The 27,897-nt window shown below is 44.4% G+C and overlaps 2 protein-coding genes across 3 annotated transcripts in view; one reads left to right on the plus strand and one right to left on the minus strand.

Moving 5' to 3' along the window:
• Window positions 1-616: 616 nt before the first annotated feature.
• PRDX3 (peroxiredoxin 3) lies at window positions 617-8,973 on the minus strand. The gene is made up of 7 exons (XM_028730096.2): window positions 8,617-8,973; window positions 7,824-7,944; window positions 6,630-6,771; window positions 5,478-5,613; window positions 3,322-3,425; window positions 1,892-2,057; window positions 617-775 (listed from the first exon to the last, which is right to left on the minus strand). The coding sequence occupies exons 1-7, from the start codon at window positions 8,962-8,964 to the stop codon at window positions 722-724; spliced, it is 1,071 nt and encodes a 356-aa protein (XP_028585929.1). The 5' UTR covers window positions 8,965-8,973; the 3' UTR covers window positions 617-721.
• A 9,690-nt stretch (window positions 8,974-18,663) lies between these two features.
• The window catches only part of GRK5 (G protein-coupled receptor kinase 5), a 157,088-nt gene continuing 147,854 nt past the window's right edge, over window positions 18,664-27,897 (plus strand). Inside the window, exon 1 of one of the 2 annotated variants that reach the window (XM_028730092.2) lies at window positions 18,664-19,080. In XM_028730092.2, the coding sequence (XP_028585925.2) occupies window positions 19,029-19,080 (52 nt within the window). In that variant the 5' untranslated portion in view covers window positions 18,664-19,028. The remainder of the gene's footprint in view (window positions 19,081-27,897) is intronic. The other variant, XM_028730093.2, reaches the window with a different exon arrangement.

The following is a 27,897-nucleotide window of genomic DNA, read 5'->3' on the forward strand; positions in this document are numbered from 1 at the left end:
CAATTTCATAGAAGGCATGAGTCTGTTGAGCAACACCACCAACAAAGATTTTTGGTTCACAGCTTCACCTTGGGTTTATTTGTAAAAGAAAAGCATTAATCCTTCACTTTATTTCATCCTATAGGTGTCCCATATTGCAGGAATCTTAAAGTTTAATTACTTCAATTTTCAGTTCACCATTCACATGTTGCGTTGGCTTTCCTTGTAGAGGTGCAGGAGTTAAGCCTTGCATTTATCTGTGCACAAAACCCCATTGCAGAACAAGTTTGATCCTAAATCTGTGAATATACATCTGTAATACATCCCATCTATGGCCAAAAGAAAAGTATGAGCTGTTTAGGTGGAAAAGGCAGAACCTATTGGGATGGGGTTTGTTTTGTTTTAAAAATCTAACCAGCTCCTTAAAGAAGGGGAAGCCTGCAGTTTACCTTGTAAGCAATTCAAAAGCATGGATATATCCCAGATTTAATATGGGTAGGTAGGCATTGTTTTGTTTCTGAGTATGCTGCATGTAAGAAACACCATGAGTGTTGCTTAAATCCACTTGGGGACAAAGTCACTCATCCCTATAGTAAACACCTTGCAAAATATAACAACTTTTCCATCACAACAGATATTAAAATAATTTTGAAGATTTATTACAATCATAGTTGCTCTTTCTGGAAGTCAGCTTTGTTTGGAGGAGATGTAGTCTACTTCTACCTCATTATTACTCATGATCTTATTTATTTACTTTCTCAAAATATTCCTTTGATTCTTCTGGATTTGGCTTGATCTGCAAAGCAAAAGCATTAAAACAGAAGATCAGTACCAAATTATATTCATTCCAAACAGGAGTTAAATAAACGATGCCCTCTATGCTGTTAGCACTAACAAAAAATGTTTAAAAGAACAGTTGTAAGAAATATTAAATCCTTGTCTTCCTTATTCATGCTAACCAAGCACACATCCAGACAAAAATAAAAAAAATGAAACATTTAAAATTATTTAATGACACTGAAGTTAAATGATATTTTATGGGGAAAGTGTGAATATGGTAGGAGGAGAACCAACTCCTAAATTCAAAACATAAGCTCTTATACAAGCAACTACGCTTAGCTAGGTTTCACTAATACCAGATGGAACTTGCATTTGTGGAAAGATTGTTAAGACGAGTTGTCAGCTAGCTTTGCATTCCCAGTCAACATCCTTTCATCTTACATGGTTTACAATTTTCTATGTGAGCTGGTTGCTCAGACCCGTTCTTTGTGTGTTCTCTAGCCACAGATGATAAATGGAAAGGCTCTATGGGAGTGTTTGATCATGCATCAAGTAGGCTGAATGGCTGGTGTGTATCAAAGCACTAGCAGTTGTGAATTTGCAGGGGTTCACTGGATGATGAGTCTTATAATTTATTTGAAAAGATGAATACCTTCTTGTAATGTTCTGGAAGTGCAAGGGTAAACCCTGATTTGAAAGCCTGTTGATATGTGTACATAGGATGCAATGTCGTGCTTTAACACACCTCACCCCAACAAATAACTCATTTGAGTGCTAGCACACCAAAGCTGCTGTGACACAAGTGCCTGATACAAAAGGCATTGCACCAATGTAGCATGACAGATTGTTATACCAGCAGAAGACATTTCTTTCTAATTCTGTCCAGTTAACAGGGTAGCAACTTACCTTAATAAAACACTCAGATAGAAAAATGCATTATTTTGTAACAAGATTTCAGAAGAGTCTAGATTAGCCCCAAAGCACATATATGTCTTAATTTAATTAACAGTCATTAATCAGTTAATCTCTCTTCAATTTCAGTAAGCTCAGATATGAACCCCTCCCGTATAGATGATAGGAGGCTTGCCAACAATTACATGAATTTTTGTGAATGTTAAGTTTGCCAACGCACCGTGGGGGAATGTGGAGTCCAATCTGCTGGACAGACTTCTCCATGCGTTTCTACAAACTGGAACGCCTTCACCAAGCGAAGTGTTTCCTCTACGCTTCGACCAACAGGGAGGTCATTGATGCTTAAGTGCTTGATAATTCCATTAGGATCAATTAAAAAAAGACCCCTTCGAAGAAATAAAGCAGAATTTATAGTTTAGCACTCCAAAGGGCACTTGCTGTAGTTGTTTTTCAGTTTGAAATGCATACCGGCTGCATACACAGGTATTCCCCATCGCATTGGAGAGCAGCTATAATGGTAATGGAACTTAGTATTTCATAGTTTTGTAGAATTTAAATATATTTGAGGGATTCTAGTGTTCCCTGTATTTCATGGTGTTGGTTGCACTTTAGAGTATTTTACAGCTCAGCAACAGGATGCCAACCTATACACCAGAGCTTTCCAAATTGTGTGTCGGCTGCAGTGGGTAGGTGTGTCGCACGAACGCTCTCCGTGCTCCCTCTGGGGCTGGAAATGGGTTAGTTTAAGCTCCCGTTTGCTAATAAAACTGAATTACTGAGTCGCAAAATGATGCATGTCCAAAAAGTGTGTCACCAACATGAGAAGTTTGGAAAGCTCTGCTGTACACTTTGGCAACACAAGGCACAGTAGAAAGCAGATATCTGAAAAAGGCTTTCAACTGACTGACATTAGCAGAGGAATTTTTCTGGGTTCCAACTCTCACTATGCATACATTATACCAAGAATGTATCTTGTCTCTGATACCAAATACAAACCAAGCCTTGCACAACCTCTAGCAAGGATCCCACCAAAACATTTTAAAAGTGGACTCTCTCTCTCGCACGCATTCACAGAGCTGAAACACATGATTAACAGACTTGCTTTGATTGGTCTCTACCAGCACTGAAAGAGAGATGTTTGATTACTCCCTATTAAAAATGGGTGGTATTGACACAAATAAATGTGTGAGCAGAGCAAGTTCTACTTGTACAACAACTTGTTCACCTTGGCCCCATGCATACTCTGCAACATACCCAAATCTTCTCTGGAGGGTTTGGGAATCCCCCAGAACAGTTTTGGGGGCACATGGAGGAGGAGGAAGTCCCACCACTGCTCATGCGGAAATCATTCTCCTAATGCAATGACTCACTTAGTGCTATTTTGGACACAACCCATTTCCTGTGCACACAAGGTTCTACCATGCCAGGTAGGCGATCAGGCTAGATGCATCATGGAAAGGCTGCTAAAAGTATGCTTAGCCAGCATAGTTTATCTTTAAAGTATGTGGAGTTTATAGCTAGCAGACCATCCACTGCTCCTCTGAGCTTAAGCACATTTAGGCAACCCCTGTCACTAAAAAGGAAGCTTCAGCCTTAGTGCAGTCCAATTACAGAAACACTAAAGGTAGCTAATAAATAAATCTCTCTCACCTTAATGCAAGACCAGGCCCTTCCAAAAGCACACCATAATCTCGAGAGATCTGTTTCGTTAAGTCTGACAGAAGTGGGATATTCATGTGCCCCAAGCCGCCATTCTAAGAAAGAGAAGAAGAGGGAGGGCATCAGTTTTCTTCAACTGGAGACTGTCCATATCAAAACCTTGCTTCAAAGCATTGATAGAGAACCTGTGGTCCAACAGCACCTGTGTGCCTACAACTCCCATCAGCCCCAGCTGGTACAGCCAACAGCAAGGAGTGATGGGATCTGCAGTCTAGCAACATCTGGAGTGCCACAGATTCCCTGTCCCTGGGTTAAAGAGACTCTGTGATGAGAAGCTTCAGACACATTAACTCCAAGACACATTTAGTCGTCTGGGGAGAGGGAATCAACCATGGGTGGCAGGTGGATTTTCATGAAATGCTCTATTGTTGCTTGATGTAGGTTTAAAGGCAGAAAAGCAATAAGCATAATATGAATAAAGGTATATACCATTCATGAAAGAGGCTCCAAAGTAAAGTGGAGTGCCTTCACTAAATGCAAATTCATAAGGAGATTATCTGCCTACTGTTTATCTACCTACTGTTTTTATATACAGGGAATAAGTCCAATTAAAAGACTTAACAGTTGGTGTGTGATTATTGAATCACAAAATCAATGGGCAATAATAAAAAGCCCCTTTCCCTCTTGTGTTTAGTGAATCAAATATACCAATGGAAGAATTAAATATTTCAATTATTTGCTTTTATATCTCAATGATGCAATAGTGCTGTTACTTATCATATGCAGACATGTAAGCCTTTCACACTGCATTCATAGTTATTAGTATTGATGGGTGCATCTACTGAATTTCACAACATTTCCAGAGCTACGAAGGTAAACAACGTATCCTTGAAACAAGGCCGACAAACTTCATTAAGTGTTCCCGTGTCTGTCTCTTGTTGACCTTGGGTGATCCACTAACACTTTACTTTTGCAAATACTTATGCATAAATTTCTTCACATGAATACACTGGCTTCAAGGCTGTGGGACACGTAAGCAAAGTGGGGCCATTTATAAATGCATGCAGCCGGTCCCGTCTGTGCTAAGGAAACGTTTTGCACAGTAACGCAGCGTCATACAGCATGAGGATAGACTTGTGTTCTGAAAACCTCTGGTTACAACTGTTATAAGGAAAAAAGCAATCCTTGTAGAAGAGGGCGGTGCCAAAGGACTTTATTTCTGCTAGGGAAAATATTCATAGACACCCACCCACCCACTTTAGGAAGGCATGGGTGGAGGGAGGGAATTCTCATAGTTCAAACCTATTCATTTATTCCAAGGAAAGAAAATATAAACATGATAGAAGAAGAATAGTAGTTATGTGTTTCAAGTGAGCAACATCGTTTTTAATAACATCAGGCCCAAACTGAACGACTCCTTCCTAAGGATTCTGAAATCAGGGAAGCAAACTGTCTCTGTAGCCTAACTATCCTGCAACTCTCCAGCTCCTCAAAAATTAGGGAGGAAAGCACCCTCCCACTGAAGTAAATGGCAAAGCTCATTGATTGGGATGTCTATGAATGGTCCCAAAGTTTTGTAACCATAGAATGATGGCTGGTTAAAAATGGAAACAAACTTGTGGACATGCATGAACCCAGGTCTTGTGTACAGAGCACCGAACTATAGCTGAACATTACGTCTGAACCAGGTCTACCCTCAATCTTATTATTCCCCAGATGCATTTCAAGGTGATGTACAGTAAAAAAAAAGATTTTTAAAAAGCTAAAAAAAAAAATGAAAACAACACACAAAAAACCAATATATTGTAGGAAGTGGACATACAAGTTCATCAGATTCACTAGATATGTAAGCATGTAACCAGTCATTTTGTGAGGGCTCCCCCTATAAGCTTCTTGCTTGCCTAGATGGGAGGAGCAAGGGGGGGTGTATGTAGAAAATAGCCTTCTGCACAAAGGTAAAAGTCACACCCGTTGCTCTGAAGGAATGGGTTTCTGTGTAGTAAGTTTAAAACTGACTCAACCCCCCCCCCAGGCTACAGCTCCACCCACTTTTACCTCTGGCCCTGTTCCCCACTGGGATGTGGCCCTCAGCCACAGGCAGAAGTTTCATCACCCCTGCTTTAAATGAAAAAGTGTCCAGTCTGTACCTTTCGTGGTGTATTTATCCAGGCGAGGTGAGTAAAGTGAGAATCCACCGACACACCAACTACTTCGCAGTTCACCTGATGGAATTCGTTAGCTTTGTCGCTGAAGGCGACAATCTCTGTTGGGCACACGAACGTGCTAAGGGGAAGAAACACAACAAGAACGTGAAGGGGGAATGAGCCAGCCCTGATTCAAGAATGCACCTATTTTTCCCCCACTGCAAATTCAAACAGAGAAGAGGAAAAGGTATTTGCTCATCCTGGGCATAAAGCCTGCAGAAGGGGGGTAGGGAGTTTACAAGCCCTCAGGGTCACAGACTTTTAGTTCAAAGGAAAAAGCTCAGAGGAATACTGTCATTCTGCCATGAAACCATGTTGAGAAATATAGCGTCAAGACTGGAGCTCTATTCCCTGTCAACAGGTTTAACAGATCCTTACTTGCGACAACTTTATCTGGCATTCCTAAGGATCCCAAGTTGAGCCATTCTTCCAAAGTTTGGTGGCATCATCATCATGATCAAGATGAGCCACAGCACGACTCCAATGAGGAGGAAGCTGGTGACTTAAATCTAGCAAGATTGTATAGGTACCCAAACTATGCATGCTGGCAGTAATTTGCTAGTCAGAGGCATGCTTTTCTCAGTTTTATCCACCAAAAATAACTAACATTCCTGCCCTCTAGCCACTAGAAGTACTGATTCCATGTTTGCCTGAAATGCTCAAATGGTGGGCATTAATGTTCTTCTATTTTGTGCAGAAGCACAGGATCCTCCAAAAGTTTAATTTCCCTTCGTTACAATCCACCATACGTGGGTGTTTCTGTCTGTTCCATTCTCTGTTGTGAAAGATACAGCAAAAAAAGTTTCTATACAAAGAAATATATATATATATTTTATGTAAATACATTAGTCTTCTATGTGAACCCCACCCCCCAAGCAACACACCCACTCCCTGCCTTCAACAGGCATTGGTAAGACAGCTTCTAGTTCACTTCTTATCATTCACACCTTACATAAAAGGCTCAGGCTATCCTGCACAAAGATAGGCAGGATTCAAACGAACAAGTTAACTGTTTTGCAGATAAAGAGACCCGCTAGTTAACGGAGTGTAGGCAAAGTCTGTATAAAAGAGATAGAACATATAAGCATTACTTACAAGTCCAAAGGGTAGAAGAAAAGAACCAGATATTTTCCTTTAAAGTCATCTAAACTCAGCTCTTTGAAATCCCCATTAACCACAGCTGTACCCTTGAAATAGGGAGCATGTTGGGTGACAGCAGGAACAAACCTTGAAGAACCTAGGAGAAGTTAGATAAAGCATGTAATAGAGGCATTATAGAAGAAACAAGTGTAACCTGCAGAGAACTGTAGTACTCCACACTGTTCGGGGTGCCAGCCAGTCACAGATTCTTCCAAGACATACCATTCCACCGCTAAGTATCTTGGTATTCGTTGGTCTATTTTCCTGCCCTCCACCTTATAGAGATTTTGCCTTCCATCTTCCACCACCTCCACCCCCCCAAAAAAAACTTCTGTAAACCTTGGGGATCCCTGAAACCGGCTGATACTCTCTCTCATATGTGGATGCCATTTTGAACCCATAAGGATCCATACTCAGAAAATGGATTATTAACATATGAGAAGCCTATTTCTTGGTGTCAGTTTTTATCTCAACACTATTTCAAAACCAAGCCTTTACAGATAGCCTGGAATGTTTATGCTCTGTAATCAGGCCGTGGTAAAGAATTCAGTATTGTAGGGTGTGGGTTTAACTCAACTTATTTCTGGGTTTATGTCGCCGGTAAACTGCTCTCTATCTTACGCGCTTTGCCTTTTGGGAATATTTTGAGGATACCTATTAAGGATTTCTCCGTTCAAGCTCCTAGAACTGCAACTCCTTACAACTCCCTTCCTCACACACACTGTTCTGAAGTCCAGAAGTAAGCATTCTAAAATGTGTGCATGTGGGAAGGGGGGAGACATGCACACTAACACACGTTCCTGAACATCGAGGCACATGTATGTTATTTTCACATATTACAGCTGGCAAAACTCCTACTGAGCTGCCAGTAACGCATTCTGGGACGATGATGGTGTTTCTTCAGCAACAAAACCTCCTTTAAGCTACTCCGATTTTAAATCACTGCAGAAACAACTGGACAGTAGGCCAAATAAATAACATCACACGCAGAGCAGGCGACGAAGGATCTTGGGCATTATCTTGGGAAGGAGAGCATTCAATGGAGCGTTAATACAAACAAGCTCCTACGTGCATTTACTTCTGAGTAGGAGAGTGCAAGATCGCGCTGTCACCCCCACCACAGCGCCCTCCAACCGACCGCACACTTACTAGTGCTGAAATGCCGCCGAGGAAAAGCGGGCGCCGCACCGTCCGCGCACTTCCGCCCTCCTGCAGCCGCGGCGGCTGTAAGGCACCTTCCGGCAGCGGCGCACGCCCTCCAGGGGAAGACCTGGAAACAGACGGCGGGGAAACGTTACGGGCAAAGGTGGCGTCCAGGAGCCTCACTGGACCCAGATCTAGGGGTTGCACGAGATGCGCCCTCCCCCCAAAAAGTTCCCCGCCTAAGCAGAGCTCCTGCAACTGGCAAATACCCACCCGCGCCCCCAAATTCCCCAACACGCATTGGCAGGCTGCAGAGTTGGAGAGAGAAGCACAGAAGTGCCCCAAACACTTCTGGGGGCAGAAGGGAAAAGGGGGCTTCCGATCTGGAAAAGGCAGGGAACCTCTGGCTTGACTCTGGTTAAGTAAAAAAGTGTCACGGCGCAATAATAATAAGCATGATCCGTCCGCGCCAGCCTTCAAGGTGGAGCGAGTTGCCAGCGAACCCATTTTTAGAGGGCAAGTTCGGGTCCCCAGGGCAGAATCGGTTTAGCCTTGGGAACGGGGCCGGTGGAACTAGTCAGTGGTGCGGATCTTTCCCTCGTGCAGACTGCACTACGCCTGCAAAAGTCAATATAGTCTATCTAGAGGGAGGGGAGCAGGCCTTGGAAACGGGGAAATGCGGTTCCGGAGGCGCAACGCGCGCGCAACGAAGGCTCCGCAGGCCTCCCCTAGCGCCCGGGATCATGGCTTCGCCGGGACTTGCGGAACTGCGACGGAGCAAAGCGGGGCTCGCACTTACCGAGGGCCTCAGTAACCTTCCTAGCGCCCCCGTGACAGCAGCCATTTTCAGCTCCAGAGAGGGACTGGCCGCGGGAGGCGGAACCGGCCTCACGCTCCGCACATGGAGCGCCAGGGGTGGGGCTACGAAACCTGTCGCCCGGGGCCGCGGCTTTTTGATAGGCGCAGCAGCGGGAGGGGCGAGCCTAACGGCGCGAATGGGGCGCCCAAATCGCGAAGGGCCCCGCAAGAACTTGAAGCTGAGCCCCGTTGCCCAGAGAAAGAACCAGGCTTGCAGCGCGACGCACCTACCGTGGGTGCGTTTCAAGCAGACTTGAAACTGCTTCATTTTGCACGCAATCCTGTGCATACTTCACCCCATCCCTTCCCCTTTTAAATGTTTATTTATATACATAGATATACATTTTCCATTCATCATCTTATCGTTTTTTTATATCGACTTCCCGACTTATTGACATCCTGTTTCATATTCTTTGGTTTCCTACATCTCCTTATATTTCTTGATTCTTTTTTCATTCTTTCTGATCCCTTATCTTGTCTACTGCTGATCATAGGCTTATCCCAACTGCTAGTTAACCTTGATTCCACCCTTTTAAAAGTATTCTTCAAGATACTCCCACTCACTTCTTGTTCCGTCCTCCCATCATAATTTCTTATTTTGGCCATCAAACTTGCTAACTCAGCAAACTCTTTCTGCAACCATTGATCCTTTGTCAGAACAATCTTTTCTTTCCAGTTCTTTGCCTAAGTTATTCTTGTGGCCACTGTTGCATATAAAAATAAATCCCTTACTTTCCTTGGTATATCTTTCCCTATTATTGCCAGCAAGAAGGCTTCGCAGTCTTTTCGGGAAGGTGAATTTAAGCATCTTTTTAAGTTCCTTGTGTACCATTTCCCAACTATTATTTTTGCATGCTTGCATAGCCACCACATATGGTATAGAGAACCTTCTTTTTCTGAACATTTCCAACAAACATTGAATCCTCTCATACGTTCTGCTGAGTTTACTTGGCATCAGGTACCATCTGTAAACCATTTTTTGGATATTCTCTTGAATTGCATAGCAAGCCAAAATTTCCATCGTCTTCCATTTTTCCCATGCCAAGAGTTCAATGTTCTAGACCCTGCCTCCATGTAGTCTTCCTTGCTCCATTCTGAAAAGCTTCTTGTCAAGCTAACCACCCCCACACTACTATTCCTCAGCTGGAAGAGGGCCTCAAGGAGGATGATTTCAGATTCCAGAAGGGAGGTCAGCCATCCCATGAGATCCTGAAAGAGATCAAAGGACAGAGGAGAAATGTCAGTTCCCTGTGGACATTACGAGGGCTGCTCCAGGCCTAGGGTTTGATTTCAGTAGGAATTAGGAATTCCATGCCAAATGCTTGCACGATCCCCCTCTCAGCCTCCCACCCAATGTCCCCCAAATCCCATCCCAGTTTCTCCTTCCCATCACACCACTGGGTATCTCATGAAGCTTCTCACCACAATTGCCTCTGAAACCAGATTTTTCATGCAGTCCCTTGTCTGCTGCCTCTGAGCAGCTGCCCAGAACTCAGACCAGGAACATCTGATCCCTGTCCAGTTGCTGAAATGGCAAAAGTCAGGCTGCCAGTTAAGGATAGGAGGGCCACTCTGTATCTGAGACTGTAAGAACTGGGGGCAAACATTGTAGGGGGGGGAGATGTGAGGGATTTAGCACCTGCTATTCCATTTTCTCATATACTAACCCCAGGTAATGGGAAGACCTGCCTCCATAGCGAAAGTGCAATGAGAGAAGCCAATGAGGACATGGGGAACAGGCCTGTTAATCTCTTAGTACTTTCCACAAACGGGTATGACAACATTCTTCCTTATTTCCTTGCTTCTGCTTTTATTGAAATCCTATAACGAGGTGGGGCACGTCAAGCCTGGGAGGCAAATTGCAGCTCCCAGGCCTCGCTGACTAGCTCCTGGGACACTCTCCAGGTCATACGCCTTGTAGGCCACACCTATCGCACGCGCGCCCGTCCTCTCACTCCTTGACTGCTTTCGCCTGCCTGGAATGTGTTCTTCACCTGGGATCATGTTTCTTGCTTGCCTGGATGGAAGTGTGTGTGCATTTGCAAACTGGTGACTTCTGTGTGGCTAGAATATATGCTTGTTTAGAGAGGAAAGAGTCACATCCATTGCTCTTCCCACTCCTCCCTCTGGGCCCAGGCACCACTAGCATCTAGTCTCCAGAATATGGTTCACAAGAGAATGTGGCTTTCCAGATTAAAATCACGCCTCCACACCTATCAGCTGTTTCATCAGACCCCACAAATTTATGGAGAATGAGACTACTGAGAGTGGCAAATTGGCATGTAGCTCTGTGTTAGCCTCTAAATGATGCCAGTTCTGGGGATTTCACAAGCAGAAAAGGGCTCCTGGGTTCATGTCCTGTTATAGGCTTCCTCACACATCCTTCCAGATACCTGGTTGGCCATGGGGGGGGGGTGTGTGGCTTCCAGCCCTGTCATTTGATGCATTACCTGTCCAGTTTGCTGGATTGTATGACTTCATAACAGCTACGAAAGAAGCAGCCAAGCCTTAAATAGATAGATAGGGAGTTCCCCCCCCCCATCTACTATTACATCTTTGATGGGGATTTCTTCACATAATGTTGAATTGGTTTATGAAATTGGCAGGAATATTTGCTTATGGCAAATATGCTTAAAAGAGGTCTGAGAACAGTAAATGATTATCTTTGTTCACTTCCCAATGTCAACTGGGAAATTTGCCAAACACACAAAAGATGCATCCACCGCTTATTATATCATAAATTCATAGACTTCTTAGTATAAAAAACGCTCAAAGCATTTTACAAATATTCTACTCTGCTCCTCCACCCTTCCTCTTCCCCCTGGATCTGGTTAGAGGTTGAAATTAAACTTTGGAACATATAAGGGGCAGCTAGGATCTCTATTTTGGCAGCCAGTGGCAATACTACTCCCCTCCCCCATTCCAAATTGCATTTCTGGAAACAATTTGAAGGGTTGTGTTTAATAAAAAAATACTAGTGGAATCATTTGGCAGTGGCTGCTTTAAATTAAGTAATGACTTCACGAGAGATTTTGGAAACGGGCATTGTGGATGTAGCACTAACATGCAAGCCTCACAGTTTAACAACTATAAAATGCTACGCTTCAGAGCCTGTGGAATGTTTTGAAATAAGAGGCACTGCCCTACTGCTATTGCTAGGTGACTGCAATTCATTCCATACACGGGGAGAGTGTGTAAGAATTCTATGATAGGCAGGCTGCCTGCCAGATGTTTTGAATGAGGTCAGCGTACTCCTAACCCGCTGTTATGACACATCATCGAATGTTGAGACAATATGCCAATTTGTAGGGTCATAACCTCATTGTAGCCCTCACAATTAACTGAAGGCAGGCAAATTGTTAATCATTTGGAGGGAGACACTGAAAAGGCATAATGAGCTGGTGGCCAGCAGCTATGCTTACAGATTTTATACTACAGAGAGGAAAACCTAGTTCTCCAGCCATTTGAATGAATATGATGTTGATCAATTTGCATCGACTCAAACTGCTAAGCATGCTTCCACTTTTGCGGTGTCATTTGTTTGCAATTTCTGGTACATCACGGCGAGCAGTAATAAATCTTGAGATGCTGTGGATGCGATCATTTCACCTCTGGTGGCATTAATTAAGATTCAGCTTGGAAAATATTTGCAGACAAATATAAATGTACCCAATTTAGTAAATTAAAAGGCCTTCTGCACCACATTTTTCAAATATCACGTATTCTCTGAAGCTGGGGCACTCAAACTTGATTTAAAAATAATAATAAAAACAAGAGCAGCTGCGTTCCAACAAGAGCTCTGAACTACACAGATGTGTTTGGACGACCCCAAGCAGCCAAAAAGGGCTGTGGACCGTCGACTCCCATAATTACATGGATGCAACAGTTAAATATGCAAAGAGAAATGGAGAACAAGTTATTGGAAGGCTACTCCCATGAATAATCCTTATAGAAAGTATTTGTTTCTCATTGGAAATTTTGTCTTGGAAAAAAAACAACCCAAGATTTTTCGCCTTCTCCTGTAGAGACAGGAGACAGTCTGTTACTGCAGTATTCACAGCTGCAGACCTGCAAGCCCACTCAGTTGGTGACTCATCCGCTGCAACAGCTCATAACACAGCCCTTCATTTACCAGTCTTCTTTTCTTATTACAGTGAGGCCAAATTTCAGCTTTTGTACTGAGGGGGGAATAAATGTGTTAGCGTTTCACTCCCAGGCCCCTGAAAGATGGCTGCTCGACCATTTTCCCCCTCTGACAGCCTGTGTTTATCAAAAGGTGTTTTATGAAGTGTCCCTGCTTAGCTGTGAATGAAAAATACCTTCCTTCTTAAAAGAGACTGAAGCAAAATTTAAAGGTTTACTTGGGACTCCCCCCCCCCCTTTATACCTTTATAATTCTAGGCTTAGAGATTTTCCTTAGCCAGTTCCAAACGAAAACTACACTGGGTTATGTGTCTTTTAAAAAAATATTTCTTCTCCAGAGGAGAAAAAGTACATGGGAGACTAAGCTATGGAAAACCCTCTCACCATGAATTAAGCAGAGTATAAGTTGCAGGGCTGGGTCAACCCAGTAGGGCAAATAGGATCAGGCTGCAACGTTTTGCATGCTTAATTGGGAGTAGGTTACGCCAATCTGAGTTTAGTTACGTGTAAGATCATGCGCAGCAAAGACCTATCACAAATTTTATTTAAACGTCTACCTTGCCTTAGCCAAAGCACCCTGGGTAGGTAATAAGTCTGCAAAAGCTAGGAGGAAACAGCAAGGTTTTCTTTAAAAGAAGCTGTTGACCCAGTTATCATTCAGTAAAAGGCAATAACTTTTAGTACATCACTGTAAATCCGCGTCCCTCTCCCAGTTCAACCTTGTCAACACCCCCCCCCCCCACGAAGAGCAATTATTTGGTCAACAGCACTTTCAATACCTAGCCTTTGTCAAGCATGGGGCAGTGAGGGGTGGGGGAGAGAAATTCTACACTTGTGGGACAACCGCCTAGAATGCAGGTCTGCAACCTCTGGCTCTCGTGAACTGGCAAACAGATGGTAATGCTAAGAGAGCAGGTCCTCCAGCCCAGCAGCCATGACTGGCCAACGTTCCAAGATATGAAGCACATGAATCTGCCTTAACCTGAGCCAGACCACTGGCCCATCAAGCCCAACCCTGTTCTTCAGTGTCTTCCCCATCTTGCCACCTGAGATCCTTTCTGCCAGAAATGCTGTGGCTGAATGTGTGTTCTGCTACAAACCATGTGCACAAAGCCGTACCTCCTCCCAGTGCAGAACCTGAAACAGTTATCGGATCCAAGTAAACATTTTATTTCAGATCATTCATGCAAATATTGAAATTGAATATTTAAATATTTGGCTACGGAGGCATTCATCTGCATGCACGATCAGTGTTAGTGCTTCTGTTATTGAGGAAGAGCTCATTTGGGAAGAGCCAACGTCATCAATGAGTTACTTTGCCGCCATCCACAAGGAGGCTTCATCAAAGCATTTGTCGTTGCCTCCGCTTCCTCTGGAATATTAGATTGTAAGGGCATTGGGGCAGGGGACTGTCCTCTGGTAGCCTGTAAGCTGCTGTGCATACTGATACCGCTATATTAAAAATAATGAAAAACAACTTATTATTTAATCAGAACAGTTACTCTGTGCCACAGTAGAAATGGGAAATCAGGTGGAAGCAACCAGCATAGCCTGCTCAGAAGTGGTCTTTTAGAGGGCACAGTGGGCAGAAAGGGGCACAAAACTCCCTTTGCATGAACATCCTTGTGCGGGTACAGCATTGGATATTTCCAAGTAAGTATGTGCAGGATCAAGTTCCATAGATTTCTGAGCTATTGTACCCCAGGCTTAACTGTGATATGCAAATCACACTCTCAAGTGGCTATTATGTAGCTCCTATTATTCCCATTTCATTTTGAAGGTTGTGGCCTCTTTCCTGACGTTGTCAGGCACACAAAACTCTCTCTTCCTTCTGCAAGACAGATGAAATTCAGCTGATGCGCTATTTCCTGTTAGAGAGCAGCAGTAATGGGGAAATAAAAAATTCATATGAAACCAAATTTAAATCCACATTTAGATATGTATTTAATCTCAATGTATGCCACTCGTAAACGATTTTATCCCATAATAGGCACGCACAGACATATATGGTACTTTTTTGAGCCAGGAATACCGCAGAATTCAGATCAGTGCAGAATCTGAAGGCTCATTCTGTTCTGATCCATGCTTCAGCCCCAGAGGTGCAAATTGGGTCCGTTCACTTAAAAATGCAAATCCATCAAAAATTCTCTTCCATCCCCATCTGCCTTGTGGGTGCTTTATGAGCACAACTGAAGAGGATTGTAAAATGCTCCACAAACATAAAAATGCTACACAAATACTTAGCAATTAACTCCACTGACTTTAATGGTTCAACAGATGACTACAATCCAAGCCTCAAAATGCAGTTTGTGGTGTCATGCCTGTGGTCTTCCATTAACGTAACGGAAAGCTAGTATTCTTCTGAAATCACACGAGCTACTGCTATGCAATTCCATGAGAGAAAAGGTCTTAAGGAGAAGGCTTTGGGAGCTGTGGTTAAAAATGCCAAGCCCAGATAATAACCAATAAGCCTCCTTGAGAGAAATATACTGTGTATCTTATAAAGAGATAAGGACTAGTATTCTCTGGATTACACCAGTGGTTTCAACATTGATGTATCATTAAAAATAGTGATCCCACAATGAGGGTGGATTCCTCCTCCCCTCTCTGTTTCTCTCTCTCTCTCTCTCTCTCTCTCTCTCACACACACACACACAGAGAGAGAGAGAGAGAGAGAGAGAGAGAGAGAGAGAGAGAGAGAGAAGTTGGCAAACCAAAAATGCTTGTTGGAAAAATACATTTAAAAAAAAAGACATAACTCAATGCCTTTTGGTGGACTGTAAAATGGGCATTTGGACTGTAAAATGGGCACTTGCTGTTGAACTGTTTGAGATCGGGCAGCTCTCCCATATCTATCTGATTTTAGCTGTTTATAAAGATGCATTTTTGCTATGTTTGTATACACTGAGGGCTCCATAGGGCCATGGAAAGGGACAGAACTTGTAAAATAAACAAGACAAAATGTGAAAAACTTGGGGAAAGTGACATCATTTGAGGTTAAGGCACAAGTGGCCAATCTGTGGTGCAGGCAACAGTTTTTTTGTAGCATATCTGCCCAAGAGCAGGCAGACCTGCCATAGTCAGGGCAGCACACCAGTCTCTCACCTCTGCTCCCTGACCAGAGCAAGAACCACACCAGGCAACAGGCTGCTGCATATTCTCCATCATTTGCACTCAAGTGGCACTGCCTGATGCTCATGCCTAGACTTGGAGGCCACTTGCCACAGAGGTTGGCCGCAGCGTGTCTTCTTCATCCCAAATATAGGAAAGCCACTAGGTGGCACCATGGCACAACTCAAGGTCTACCAGGGGGATTGCTGTGGTCAATTAACTGGACTTCTAGCACAGCTGTTGCTGAAGGGATGTTATTAATCACCCCGGAGAAGAGACAGAAGTTCTGGATACGCTTGTCTCCAAACAGTAAGCATCTGAACTGCGTTTCTCATGAGATCTCATAATGGTCTCTCATGTCTTAAGGGGCTTACTGTAAACAAGTCTTAAATTTCTGCAGGAAAGAGCCAATCAGCAAGGGGAAACAACTATGGGCCGATTCAAATATTGCAGCTCCTATCTGCGTGGAGGCCACTGAAAACTGTTTCCGTGTGATCCGTGCAGAAGCGACAACAAAGCAGTTTTCCATGTGATTCACCCTACTTAGTAGGGAGCCTCCATGTCGGGAGAGTGACCAGTTAGGAGCACTTGCACTAGTAAACACTCTGCTCTTAACCCACCAATTGCTGCCTCACCCTTGTCATAGTCCATGGAACTACTCTGAAGTAAGTGGGTTCTGACTGCATACCTATTGCTACCCAGGTTGCAATGCCACTGTTTTATTTCAGTAAGATCATAATTTCTCAATCACTCCACCTGAGAATGAGGGCAGCTTCACATGTTTTAGCAAATGAAAAGCCTCTGCATTTCTATCAAGGCCTGTTTGTCCATGTTTCAAACACACCAATGCCCTGTGGCTATCGCAGAAAATGCATAGCCATCCATATTGGAAACACAGGGATTTCTCTTGTTCAGTAGAAGTGTATAAGGCAGCTCCGATTTGGGCTGTAGTTGTCAAATTACCTGTTTAATATGCAACCTTGATCCTATGCACACTGACTTGGAAAGAACTCCCTCTGAAGTCCAAGGGGCTTGATCTCTATTAACAGAGCAATCCTAGCCCCTTATCTGTGTTCCTGGCAAGCGTTAGGATGTGGCAAAGGTTTCTCTCTTCCATCAAGCTTAAGTCCCTGTGCATCCCTGCGCTCCACCCCCAGATGCAGGCTGCTGTCAAGCTACCACCAGTGGAAATTCTGTCAGCCCTAGCTGACGTAAGGCCCTAAAATGGGGCATTTTGTGGGGTAAGACCAAAGCCAAGGATGGATCTGCAACCAGTCTATTTCCCTCAGAGGCGTCCAATCCAGCAAAAGTGAGGACTGTGGCCTCCTTAAACCACAATTCATTGTTGGAATGTGCATCACATAGTACAACCCAATGCATGTTCATTAAGTCACAAGTTCAGGGGGGCTTACTAAAGGTAAAGGTAAAGGTACCCCTGCCCGTATGGGCCAGTCTTGACAGACTCTAGGGTTGTGCGCCCATCTCACTCAAGAGGCCGGGGGCCAGCGCTGTCCGGAGACACTTCCGGGTCACGTGGCCAGCGTGACATCGCTGCTCTGGCGAGCCAGAGCCACACACGGAAACGCCGTTTACCTTCCCGCTAGTAAGCGGTCCCTATTTATCTACTTGCACCCGGGAGTGCTTTCGAACTGCTAGGTTGGCAGGCGCTGGGACCGAACAACGGGAGTGCACCCCGCCGCGGGGATTCGAACCGCCGACCTTTCGATCAGCAAGCCCTAGGTGCTGAGGCTTTTACCCACAGCGCCACCCGCGTCCCTGGGGGGGCTTACTAGTCCCTAGTAAATCAGTTTAGGAAGAGGCCACAGTCTTTCAGTGTCTTCCCAATTCATTTATCCTATCCAGTAGAAAACAGTAACATAGTTTTATATAAGGCTAAAATATCAGTCATAAACTCAGAATTATTAGGACTGGCCATATGAAACGCTTGTTAACTTTGTTGTTACATTTATCCCAATTTGATCTCCTATCCAAACAGCAAACCTGGAGACAGGATTGTCACTCAAATGGCATTGGGCTTCACAACTGTGTTTCAGCCAGCAGTTCAACAGGTTCTGCCGTTCCCAGTAAGAACTACACCACAGCCACTTGTTCTGAACGCCTTGAATACTGGGACGCAAATATGATAAAATGCGCAGCAGGAAGCAGAATCTATTTAACAATTGCAACAAAATTGTATGGAAGAAGGAGACGCAGCCCGCATCTTAAGTAGTTTATGTCTCTTGCTTCCATTCAACCCTGTTGCCGTTCAGCCAAAGGAAAGCAGCATCGCAGCGGACATCCGAGCTCGCAGTATTTCCACCAGCAACTTCTGTCGCTAATGCGAGGGAGCTGATCGACAACCTGCAGATCGTTACGGTCGGTCCACCCTCCCTGGCGCAGCATGCAGCCCAGTTTGCAAGTCCAGACCATTTCCGCTCGCTCTGCCGCTTCCCGTCTCCTTTCCCAACTGCACAAGGCAGCTGCAAAACGCACACACAGATACACACGCGCCCACCCAGCTCTCCCTCCGGCCAGTTGCGCGCGCGCGCGGGAAACGCACAGCCCGGGGAAGCGCCCCCAAGACTACATCTCCCAGCATGCCCGGCTGGGCGAGCGCCGAGGTGCGAGCCAGCTGTGGAGCACGGCGCCTGCGCTATGCTGCGGAACTGGCTGGGCCGTGCCACACCCCCGCGGAGGGAGGCAGCGAGCGCCTGTAACCTGACACCGTCAGAGGAGGGGAGGCAGGCGGGAGGGCGGGCTTTGCCTGTCGGCGCGGAGAATGGAGTAAGGGAGAGACGTAAGGAGGGAGGTGCGCGGACGGGACTCGAGGGCTGGACGGCGGAGAGCGAGCCAGCGAGCAGGCAGCGGCGCTTCGCCGAGGGAGGCAGCTCGACGGAGGGATCGAGAGGAGGAAGAGAAAGAATGCCCTAGGGACGGACGGCGGGACCGGGCTGCTCGCTTGCTTGCTGCTGCTGCTGCTGCTCCTTCCACGAGCGGAGCGGAGAGAGAGAGAGAGAGAGAGAGAGAGAGAGAGAGAGAGACCCGGGCGCGCCTCCTGCCATTGACATCCTCGCCGCAGCGCCCTGACGGAGCTTGTCAATGGAGCTGGAAAACATCGTGGCCAACACGGTCCTGCTCAAAGCCCGCGAAGGTAAGCGAGCATCCATCTCTCGCTCGCTCTCTTTTCCGCCTGCCGCATTTCGCCCTCCCTCGCCCTGCGCGGTGGGGGGAAAGGGGCAAGGGGGGGATGGCGAGGCTTAGGGGCGCACGGTGGCGGAGCCGCGCGCAGGCTGGCAGCCCTCTCCCTGCGCGACGCGCACCTTTCGAAGGAATTCGCCTCGGCGGAGGTGGGCAGCTCGGCGGCATCGAGACGCCACGAAACTTCCCCTCCGGGCTCGCCCCTCCAGACGTGCGGGTGTGATTTCGGCGTGCATTGTTTGGAAAAGGTCAGCTGCGAACGCATCCGCTCCCGGGGAGCGCAGAAGCGAGAACTTCTGGCTCCGGAGCCCGGAGGGGGCTCTGTGTGTCTGGATGAGGAGGGCTGACGTAAGGGGGGGAGTGTGCAGAAACTAGTCGCCAAAGGGCTTTCTTGGGGTGTTCTCCGCGGAGACGAAGAGGAAAGAAATGGATGCAAGTAGACTTCTGCGAGGGGCAAATTCGCTGGCATGGGAAAAGCGCCCCGCCCCAAGTGATGCAAAAGAAGGCATGGCATTCAAAGGAAGGGATTGAGGGGTGCTTTGATTTTTCTTTGCAGAAGCTGCTGTTATAATACGTCTGTGCCTGTGTAATTTAAATTTGCAAAATAAAAGGCGGGGGCTGGTTGCTTGTAGGGAAGGTATGATAGCCATCACTGCTCCAAATGGCTCCTGGGTTTATTATGACCATCGCCAGCTTCATCACTGGGAACAGCCCCCCCCCCCCAATCTGTTTTACTGTCTCGCATCATCTGGGTAGGGGAAGTGGCTTTCTCTTCTTGAATGACAGCATGTTTTCTTTTTTTTCCTTTTATCCCTTTTGGCTCAGTCTAACCCCAACCTTTCAGAGGAGGATATCCTCTGAGAGAGGCAGTTACATCTGAAGGGCTTGCCTTTCGAAGACAGGCTTGCAGTATCTGAAGCTCTCATTCACACCATTTGATGAATGAAGAGCCCCCCCCCCCAAGTCAGAACCAGAGGCAGGTCCTGTGTGCTACCTTTTGACCATTCCCAGGCTGATGGACACCTCCTAATAGAGGTGGAGAAGGTGGAGGAGAGTGTTCTTTATCTAGGAGAGCAGCGGGGGAACAATTGCAGCTGCTCAAAGCGACCCAAGGCATTCATTTTCCACTTGTGCCACATCCCTGGTGCTCTTTAATCAGGTAGTGGGTGGGGTGCTTTAATCTCAGCCTTTTGTTTCCTTACCTCTGAGCCCACCAGCACGCTGTGATTATTTAAACGTCCCACCCTCAACGCTAGATGATCCATTCAGAAATGCATCTAATGGCCCCCTAACTAATTTTCAGACTGTGGTCTGGATTGCATAAGCGGTTGGGGAGGGCCTGTAGAGAGATGGTCCCTGTATTACCACACAGGCTGCGTTAGGCGGTCTTTCAAATTTTATCAATGTAGTGTCTCGTCTAACTTCTCATGAAACTCTTACAAGGATACCTCCCATAGTATCCAGAGAACAATGTGCATTTGCGCAATTGATTACCCAGTAAATATAAACATTATGTAAGAATATAGGAGATAAATGCTGAGCTAAATATTGAGCTATGCCCCTAATTCTTTTCGGTAATGAAATGTGGACAGAATAACATGCCTGATCTGAGGGGAGAAACAGACATTGTTCATAACAGACACTTGGCAAAAATCCTTGCATATCACTAAGAGCTTTTCTAAAGGCACTGTTAGTATTAATGAAAGAGGCAGCACATACTCTCTCTCTCCCTCTCTCTCTCCCTCTCTCCCCAGCAAACGCTAAAGGGAGAAATGGTCCCAGAACATCTGTGATGAGCCATCTAGTGGCTGAACATTAGCATGCATTTAATGGTTAAGGGGAAACTTTCGAACCTTTTTGCAGGTTTCAGAAAAAGTACTTGTGATCCATTTGTTGTTGGTTCGACTGGCGAGGTGGAGATGCAGTTGTTTTCTTTGCTTGAAGGTATTGGTTCGTCTGCAAGGGGAGGTTAAATGCTCACACAATCCTCACATGGATGCTTTATGAGGATTCTTCCCCCCCCCCCCCCGAAAGAGCATGAAGCAGTGTTTGCACATTTTAAACTGCTACAGACTTGTGCCTCTGTTTATTAGAGGCTCAAGGAGGATTCACACATGACTGGTTTTGTTCTCTATGCAGCGACTTTCTAACCTGTAATTGGAACAAGCCAGACACTTGAACATTCTTCAGACGTATTACTACCGTGTGACTGTTTCTTTCCTGCTTTTCTTCTTCCAATGAGTTTTTGTGATGGATTTTGATTCTCCTGTTGCTCTTCCAACCGACTTCAGTTATTGCATGTATTTATTTATTTCACCGCCTTTAATATTGTGGAATGTTTCTGCCACTCGTAATATTTTACTTTACAATTTTTAATGTGAAACGTAACAACGGTGCACCGCTGTGAGTGCGCGAAATGATATGTCTAAATACTGGGTTGTAATGGAGTGCTTTAAATTGGTCTATTTGTCGTTTCGCGTTCATACAGAATTATCTGCTCAAGATGTTTCAATCCACATCAGTTGTTCAACGAACAGAACCCAATGTTGATGAAATGGTCAGTTTGGAATAGGTTCCTCTTGTGCAATCCAACACTTATCAGCTTCTCCTTTTTTTCTTTTTCTTTTTTAAAAGGAAGCCTATTTCCGTCTGTAATGGCTCTTCAGAGGTTACACTGGTTTTCCGCTACTTTTTTTCAACAAATGGACACAATGTAGGGCAACACATGTTAATCTTAGCTATTTTTTAAAAAAAATATTGAATGTTCAGATCACATTTCAATAAAACATAACCATAAACCCAAAGACAACATGCATTAGTCATTTCAGAATAAGACATACTTCAGCTGCGACATAGGACAGGTGAAGAAACACTATATAATAATGTCTGTCAGCCTAAATAGACCTCAAGTATAGACATAGTTGAGGCAAGGGGGGAGATTAGTAGAAATGAGTGTCCATATAGCTATTGGATGTTTACCTACCAACTGAACATGGGAGGTGCTTTAATGCAGATCCTCCTTGAATCCTGCCTTAATATTCCAAAAATCCAAGCCAATATTTTCCTTTCCAAATTAGTTTTGCCTGTAATTCTGCATATAATCTGTGACTGGTCACTCCTTTGCAACTGTTCTTCGTGACTAGTGCAGAAATGTACCCCTTGAGCCACAGCAGTTTTAAAATCTGTTCAGAGAGCTGTACTGTCACCAGAAAGCAAAGCAATACACAAATCATCTTTGGCGACAGGAGCAGCGCTGCGTTCCCCACTGTTCTTTTGATCCTGTGACCAAACATTCAGCCGCAATTTGCAAGCCACAATTTTTTTAAAATAAAAAACAACATCACCGGCAAAATACACCGTCACAAAAATAACAAGCAAGAGTTGTAGATCGGTGATTGATAGCATGCTTTCCATGCAAAAAGTATCAGCTGGCATCTCTAGGTGGGGAGGGGGGGATATATTGAAGCCCTGGAAATCTGTTGCCTTTCAGTATACAGTACTGAATTAGACAGAGCAATGATGTGACTCAGTTTTCCTGTGTTCCAGTCGTGGCCTTTTGCAGAATATTAATAATTAAGTTACTTTTGCAAAAATATTTGCTGCAAATCATTTAGTTTCGGAAAGTCTCTTACCTTAACCATGGTTATTTTTCAGCATCTGGACCTTCAGCCATCTACGTTTTAGAGGAAACACTTCTACTGCAAACTTCAGCTGCTTGATCATTTTGGTATATGCACACTCCCCCTGTGCTACAGAACTAGGTTTAAAATAGTCATTCCGCTTGTCCAGTGGTGGGATACACTTAAGCAATTCTGGAGAAGCTTAATCACAAAGGTCGAATACGTAGGTTAAGAATAATCCAAGTTATGTCATGACATTTTGGAAACCTTTACATTCTAAGAGACTTTCGTCCAGACACTTCAGATAACAGCTTGGTGTGGAGGCCTTGATGTTTCAGAAAGGAGAGATAGAGGCTAAAAGCAATGTCAGTACAGCAACCAGGAAGTGGACCAGAAGATTAATGTAGTAATAGAGTAAAACCTGCCACCATTTCAGCCATGGCTTCTGCTTCCTAGGTGAAGTATTACCGTATTTTTTGCTCTATAAGACTCACTTTTTCTCTCCTAAAAAGTAAGGGGAAATGTGTGTGCATCTTATGGAGCGAATGCAGGCTGCGCAGCTATCCCAGAAGCCAGAACAGCAAGAGGGATTGCTGCTTTCAGTGTGCACCGATCCCTCTTGCTGTTCTGGCTTCTGAGATTAAGAATATTTTTTTTCTTGTCTTCCTCCTCCAAAAACTAGGTGTGTCTTGTGGTCTGGTGGTGCGTTTTATAGAGCAAAAAATACGGTATATTGTTCAAAAGAATCCAGATAACTGAAGGAAAATGCTTCGTATGTTTGTCCATTAAAGTTAGCCAGCCTGCCTAGTTTGATGATGTGGCATGCACAAGATTTTTTTGGGAGTATTTTATTGACATTGCATATCATTTTTATTTATTATGCCATAAACTGCTCTGTGACTGCTATGGAATAAAGGGAGGTTTAAAAATTTGGTTAATAAATAAATGTGATGTTTATTATTATACCAGAATCAACAGGGATAATTCATACCATACAAAATATTGTTCAAGCATTGCTATAACTAACAAATTCCAAGTTTCTCTGCTACACTGCCAAAACCATATGTGAGTATAATTTTGAGAATAAAGAACTGGTGTTCTCTATTTTTTTGAGGGGGGGGGGAGCAACATTTTCCTGTTTTGCATCTCTTGATTTTAAACGATTCTGTGTGATCTGATGTGCACACAAAAGGAGTTTTGGAAATCTTCCCACAAGCATTCCGGAGTGAAGTGTTATAAACAGCTCATAGGATTGGTCCGGGGAAGTTTACCCAGGCAAGGTGTTCAGCTGTAACCTTTTAATGTGTTTGCTGGTGGCTTAGCCTCAAAAAGTTATTGCAGGAATGACTCTGCCCACAGTTTAAGAAGGACTTGGAGCCAGTTCACAGCATACCTTTTTGTGTAGGAGCATCATCAGAACTGGAAACTTCACTTGACATAGTGACATTTGAAGGCATCTCCCAAAATACAAATCTCAACATATTGCACACCAAAATTGCTTTGTTGTTTTTCTTGCAGCTTAATCGCTGGTGTGCATGAAGGGGAAATGATGCAGCTCAGTGGTGAAGCAGAAACCAAAGGTCCAAATTTCAATCCATGGCATCTTTAGCTAGGGCTAGGAAAGATCTCATGCTGACTGGCAGAGCCTCTCCCACATTTCAATCTCCAACCTGGTGCTGTCCAGTTGTATTGGACTATAGCTCCTGTGCTAGCTGGGGCTGATAGGAGTTGTAGTATCAAATGTCTGGTTGGGAAGATGTATTAACATTTAAGTTAGGTAACAGACAAGACTTAATTGTTTCTATTGATGGGAAGTCTGTCCCCACCCCCCACTGCAACTTTGCACACCCTCAAAACACAATGTATTTAAAATTACACTTCTTCATGCCTTCTGGGTACCTGGTTTACCTAAATAGCATTATTTCAATTGCAAATAAATTCTTAATACTTAAACCAGACAGGGTCATCAAGCCAATGTTTTTTGTTTTGGAAATAGCAAAGTGACCTGTTTTGTTCCAAGACATTATTTGCTATTTATGAACTGAAATTAACAACTCTAGAATTGAAATAAACAGGCTCTAGAATACCACAGACCCTGTTTAGCAAAGGTGAATACCGCTGAAATTGATTCCTTATTTGGCATCAATGGTGTGTTTAATCTTGATGTGATGGAACAATAATTTGCATGCTGCTATCGTTTTGAATGTAGCAGCAGTAGATTGTTACAGTGATATGGAGCATGAGGTGTCTTGTTCTACAGAGAAGTTTACATTCTTGTTTTAACTAATGAAAATCCATGCATCGTATGGAAAATGAAATTGGAAGGAAACTTTTCAATGTGGATAAATTTTGGTATCATGCAATAGATCCTCAAATATTCATATCTTTGATGTGTGGCTTGGGCCATCAAAAGAACTGAAAATCAAAGAACTGAAATCCCATAAAACATTTTAATTAAAATGATGTTCACTTGTTAAATAAAAACAACCATGTAGTAAATATAAAATGGAAGAGCCTGAAAAAAGTCTAGGAATACAGTTCCTACCTTGTGCCTTTTCTGTGCCGTCATACATCTTAAACTAGAAAACAGGTTATAGGAAAGGAAATCATCGGTTTCTGGGCAATTGACTCTCTGTGCAATGAATCTCCAGGTTTTGTGACGCTAGCTCAGCATTCCCCAACCTGATAATCCTCCAGATTGCTGATCGGGGTTGTAGTCCAACATATTTGAAGGGCACCAGGTTGGGGACTGCTGCACCAACAGATTTATTTCCAAGCTGAAATTAGCCTGGGCTACACCAGGCTTTGCCTTTTGACGAGTCTCTTAAGTCCCTGCTCTGTAACAGGAGTGTGTCTTCCCACCTTAAAGTCTGCATGTCCTATACTGAGAGTTACAGCAAATGCTTTGCAGATGGTCCAAAGTTCAACCCCTACTATCTCTAGTTAAACTTGGATGTCATCTACTGCTGCTGGCAGGGATCTGCCTGATACTTTGAAAGGTTGCTGCTGGTCAGAGTAGATAATACCAGATGGACCGCTGATCTGACTCTGGGAAAGGCAACTCCTCCTGCTCGTCTTGTTTCCCAAGGAGCAAGATGGCAGCCTTCATTCCACCACTACCAATTGATGCTCCTCCTTCCATTACAAGTGGGTTGGATATCATACATCGAATTGGGATTTGCGGGGCTATTTCTCCAATGGCTAATTTGACAAGGGAGAAACTGTTAGTCCAGTCTTTGCCAACCCGGACCCCTCCTGATGTTTTGAACTACAACTCCTGTTATCCCTAGCATTGACCAGGCTGGCTGGGGCTGGTGGGAGTTGGAGTCCAACCGCATCTGACAGGCACCAGCTTGGTGAAAGCTGTGTTAGCCTGATAATGTGCATGAATTCCATGCCAGCAGTCAACTTTTCTTGCAACAGCCCTTGGGCATGAGTTGGTTTTGAAGATGGCGGTTTTGATCTTGATAAAACTGTCTTGTGTGGCTGCAGCGAGTGGGAAAGTGTCTTGAGTTCATGTGCAGGTTGTTACAGAGGCTGGGATGCTCATTTTACACATCAGCTTCTGAAAGGGGAAAGGGCTCCCTTTGTCGGTGTGAGTGGTGCCTTTCACAACTTGCAGATTGCCCTTTCTTCAGTGTAGCAGTGTAGTGTGACCAGCCACTGGAACAGCTCTGCATTATTCCATGGCATTGGAATATGCATGGGCCACGCCTTCCCAACGTAATGCAAGATGGTGCAATATTTAGTAGATGCCAAAAGATCAGTTCTAGTCGAATGGCATTAAATGTTATCTAATAAAATAGAGTGCAACAGACATGCTCACTGCGTCGATGTGTCTTCCTTTTGTGCTGGAAGCTGATGTGTGTCTGTCTGTGTGCCAGCTTCTCTCCCTCTTCACAAGCAAGCTTACACATACTGTGCTAAGAACAGAAATTGCTCCCACAAATTGGTGTTTGGGAAAAAATGTATATATTCATGTGTATGCAGCTGCTGTGACTGCATAAACACAGTATGTTTAAAGCACTCCCCTGATGAATCCTGGGAATTGTGGTTTAAGGATGCTGAGAACTGTATCTCTGTGAAGGGGAAACTACAGTTCCCATTATTCTTTTTTATTGAGGAAGGTGCTTTAAATGTATGGTGTGTTGTGCAGTGTTATCCCCATTAATACCACAGTAGGTAGATCCAAAACCTCTTCCCTGGGGAAGTGGCAGTGAGAACAAAGGGGATAAGAATGAAATTTGGGTCTGGATGAATTGATAACTGTCCATCTCTGTCTAGCATCTAGTTTTCCAGTGTAAAGGTGTCCCCAATGTGCCTGCTTTCCCTCTTTTCAAAACTTCACCCTTTGAAGAAGCTGTTTTAAATCTGCAAGTACTGAAATGAAGTAATAACGTCCGTATTCTGTTGCAGCAAAAAAACCACAACGGTGTCCTGTGGTATTTTAAAGACTTGCAAATTTATCATGGCATCATCTCATCATGAAGTGGGCTGTAGTCCATGAAAGCTTATTCCATCATAAATCTGTTAGCCTTTAAGCTGCCACAAGAGCTGAAACAAATATAATAATAAAAATCAGGCCCTGTTCCCGTCAGAGATAATGACTGACTTTGAGGCTCAGCTGACATGAGATGCAGATACATGCAGAGTCCAAACCCAAAATCCTGAGCCTCTTTGTCATCTAGCACTACAGATTGCGTGCCAGATGTGATGTTTACCCCACCCTGGCCGACATCTTGTGGGAGGACAGGTTACTGTAAATTGTGTGAGCCTCCTGCAAGTCCTTCACAGTGGAGTACTGTTGGCATACATTTGCAGGCTTGGGCAGAAAGCCTGCTGTTCTGCAAAGCCATTCGTGTGCATGCAAGGGACAATCACGCATCAAGCCAAAATAAAATAAAATAGGCTATTCCTCCTGCAGTTGCTTGCAAGACTGAAGAGGTAAAGCCAATTTTAATCCTAAAGCAGCTTGCCCATTCAAGCCATGCAGCAGAATCGCCAGGTGCCTGCAGATCCATGCTGTTTGCCGCACTTTATAGGACTGTGGCCTTGATGCTTCACAGCTGGCAAAACACCTGGAATTCCATCAAGAAATGGAAGGATTTGCCTATAGTAGAGAAATATTTTCTGGTTATAATTGCTTCCTG

The sequence above is a fragment of the Podarcis muralis genome, chromosome 6, assembly GCF_964188315.1.
Source record: "Podarcis muralis chromosome 6, rPodMur119.hap1.1, whole genome shotgun sequence".
Classification (NCBI taxonomy): domain Eukaryota; kingdom Metazoa; phylum Chordata; class Lepidosauria; order Squamata; family Lacertidae; genus Podarcis; species Podarcis muralis.

Bases quoted from the DNA above. Each gene is read 5' to 3' on its own strand.
- PRDX3 (XM_028730096.2), bottom strand. From the start codon at position 8,964: ATGCACAGGATTGCGTGCAAAATGAAGCAGTTTCAAGTCTGCTTGAAA. The intron at 2,058-3,321 runs GTGAGAGAGATT...ATTTCTTCGAAG, and splicing joins GGGCCTGGTCTTGCATTAAG to GGGTCTTTTTTTAATTGATC. The intron at 776-1,891 runs GTGCGTTGGCAA...TTTGCTTTGCAG, and splicing joins GGACTCCACATTCCCCCACG to ATCAAGCCAAATCCAGAAGA.